Source organism: Palaemon carinicauda, chromosome 28 (assembly GCF_036898095.1).
Source record: "Palaemon carinicauda isolate YSFRI2023 chromosome 28, ASM3689809v2, whole genome shotgun sequence".
Taxonomy (NCBI): domain Eukaryota; kingdom Metazoa; phylum Arthropoda; class Malacostraca; order Decapoda; family Palaemonidae; genus Palaemon; species Palaemon carinicauda.
The window spans coordinates 2213929-2216592 of NC_090752.1; the positions used below are offsets into that span (position 1 = coordinate 2213929).

The 2664-nt window shown below is 43.5% G+C and overlaps 2 protein-coding genes across 2 annotated transcripts in view; both read left to right on the forward strand.

Moving 5' to 3' along the window:
• The window catches only part of LOC137621381 (uncharacterized), a gene marked incomplete at its 3' end in the record, with an annotated part of 2697 nt that extends 1142 nt beyond the window's left edge, over positions 1–1555 (forward strand). The window contains exon 2 of the mRNA XM_068351679.1: positions 432–1555. Coding sequence (XP_068207780.1) covers positions 432–1555 — 1124 coding nt within the window. The remainder of the gene's footprint in view (positions 1–431) is intronic.
• Positions 1–2664, forward strand: part of LOC137621973 (ionotropic receptor 21a-like) — a 194940-nt gene that overhangs the window by 148169 nt on the left and 44107 nt on the right. The window lies entirely within an intron of this gene.

Below are 2664 nucleotides of genomic sequence, written 5' to 3' on the forward strand. Positions count from 1 at the left end.
ATTTGAACGTATTCTCCTCTCACGCCTTATGTTCCGGCTGCAAGATAAGCTTTCGTCTAGAATATACGGCTTCCCAACCCAACGAGGAACACATCATTGTCTCATGGAGCTCTACACCTCGTCTCTCCCCAACCAGTGTTGTAGCTTTCATTGATTTGAAAAGTGCATTTGACGTCGCAAATAGAGACATTATTTTAGACCAGCTTATTGATTTTGGAATCAAGGGAAACCTTTTGAGGTGGATACGTGGATATCTTTGAAATAGAGTCTCTCGTGTGCTGTTTAAGGGAGCATTGAGCACTGCAAAGGAACTTGAACTTGGTACTTCCACAAGGGGGAGTACTTAGTCCATTTTTATTTAATATCCTTCCTACATCGCCTTCTTTCCTTACTTCCTGATACTGATAACGCAACCATCACATGCTACGCAGACGATATTTGCATTCATTCAACCTCTCCGGATCACTTGCAACGCTTCCTTTCTTCCTTCTACGAATCAGCATCCTCCTGTGGTCTTATCATCTCCCCAGGAAAAAGTAGAATCTTCTCCCCAAGGCCAGCAAGGAATCTACCAGAATTTACTGTGGGGAACAATGTTGTACCTTTATGCACACAATATATTTACTTGGGAGCGCCAGTGCGAATTACACCATCCATTCCAGCGAGACAGAGAGTACATCCCATTGTTCAAGATCTGCTGGCCCGGTTACAGCGACGCCTGACTCCTCTCAAGTGGCTTACTAATTATTCTGCAGGAGTATCTATCCCAGTTGCCAGAACCATATATATTGCTTTCTTACGCTCAGTGATAGATTATCTTTCCCCTGCACTATGTCAACTCTCTAGATCAACTCTACAGCCGCTTGAAAAATTCCAGAACCAAGCAATGAAACTCATTCTAGGTTGTCCAGCATCCACTAGAATTGTAAACATGCAACACGAACTCCGTCTCCCTCCACTCGTTGAGAGAATATACTCCCATGTCACCTACTTCAGTATCAAATGCCTGTATAACCCTCACCTGTCTCCTCACTATTCAAACATCATCAGAACTTCTCTCGATCTAGATGCACCTCGTCCACAACTACGCCAGGGGGGACGTACACTAGTTAGTACAGTCTGTTCAAGCATTCGGGGGCTTGACATCAACATCGTGGCAGAGAATGTGGATCATGGCCTTGCACCCTGGCAGACTCCTGTGCCAGAAATCTCTTACACTCCAGTCTCTAAGACTGACTTGCCTCAACTTCAACAACAACGTGCATTGGAGACCATCGACAGATTATCCTCGTCCCTCAGTGTAGCCCATCACCTCTACACAGATGGCTCCCTACAGCAGGATGGCAGTGCTGGATGTGCTGTTTTTTCCCCCACTTTGGAACCCCCGCCAGAGGGCTGGACAGGCCGTCGCCTCCCAAAGTCATCAAGCTCCACGTATTGTGAACTACATGGACTTCTAGATGCAGTTATTTTAATCACACGGACCAGAAATAACGGCTTGATCATCTGCGACTCGCAACCAGCACTCCAAGCCCTTTCTTCGCATAAGCCAGCATACCAGCCCCTGGTTACACAAATACATAGGCAACTAGACATGGCCAGCATGAGCTCACTGGTAGTGCACTTCCTATGGATTCCCTCTCACGTGGGTCTTCTGGCTAACAACACCGTTGACCATCTCGCAAAGGCTGCCTGTCAACTGGATCCTCCAGATGTTGATGCTCCCAGTCCATCTCTCCTGTGCTGCAGAAAAATGGTGCGCCAAGCTGCTCACTCACCTACCCATCATCGTAGTAATGCCGAGAGAGCCACCAGTATATCAATACAGCATTATGATCACTTCTTTCCTCACCAACATAAATATCGCCGCAGTGGACTCATGTTCGTCAAAATAACGTGATTTGTGCGCGTCTTCGGCTGGGTTGGCGACCAGTTTGGCAGGTGGCTGAGCAAGATGGAGTTCCTCACTTCTCCTCATGTAGGTTATGTGACGCACCCAACGCCAACACCCTAGAACACTATTGCCTGGAATGTCCTCTTGTTAGTGACATATTACCCCAAAGACTCACAGTAGTTGATACATGTAAAAAGTTAATGAAAGATAATGATTTGCTCGATGAGATCCTCATGCGCCATCCTCACTTTGGTGGATATTGAATAATCAGCTGTTTTGTAATGTTAATTAAAGATAGGTACAACCTACCTAAGAAATCAAACTAAATTTAATTTGTATTCCATATGAATTCATTTGCATAACCATAAATATAGAAATGAGCAATATTATTTTTGATATGTACTAAATACTGTCTATACTTTATTTTGTATTCCTTTGTATAGCCTTCATTATATGCTATAGATATAAACAATACTGTTTAAATATGTACTTAAATGTCTGTATATAATTTTTTTTTTATTCTTTAGGTATAACTGAATTACAATGTAGATGTAAACAATATTACTGTATTACCATGTACTCAAATGTCTGACGCCAATGGGCGCAATAAATTGATTAAAACAAAAAAAATCTCTCTCTCTCTCTCTCTCTCTCTCTCTCTCTCTCTCTCTCTCTCTCTCTCTCTCTCTCTCTCAGGCCTAGAAATATTTCTCAACACAACATCTCTCTCTCTCTCTCTCCTCTCTCTCTCATCTCTCTCTCCTCTCTCT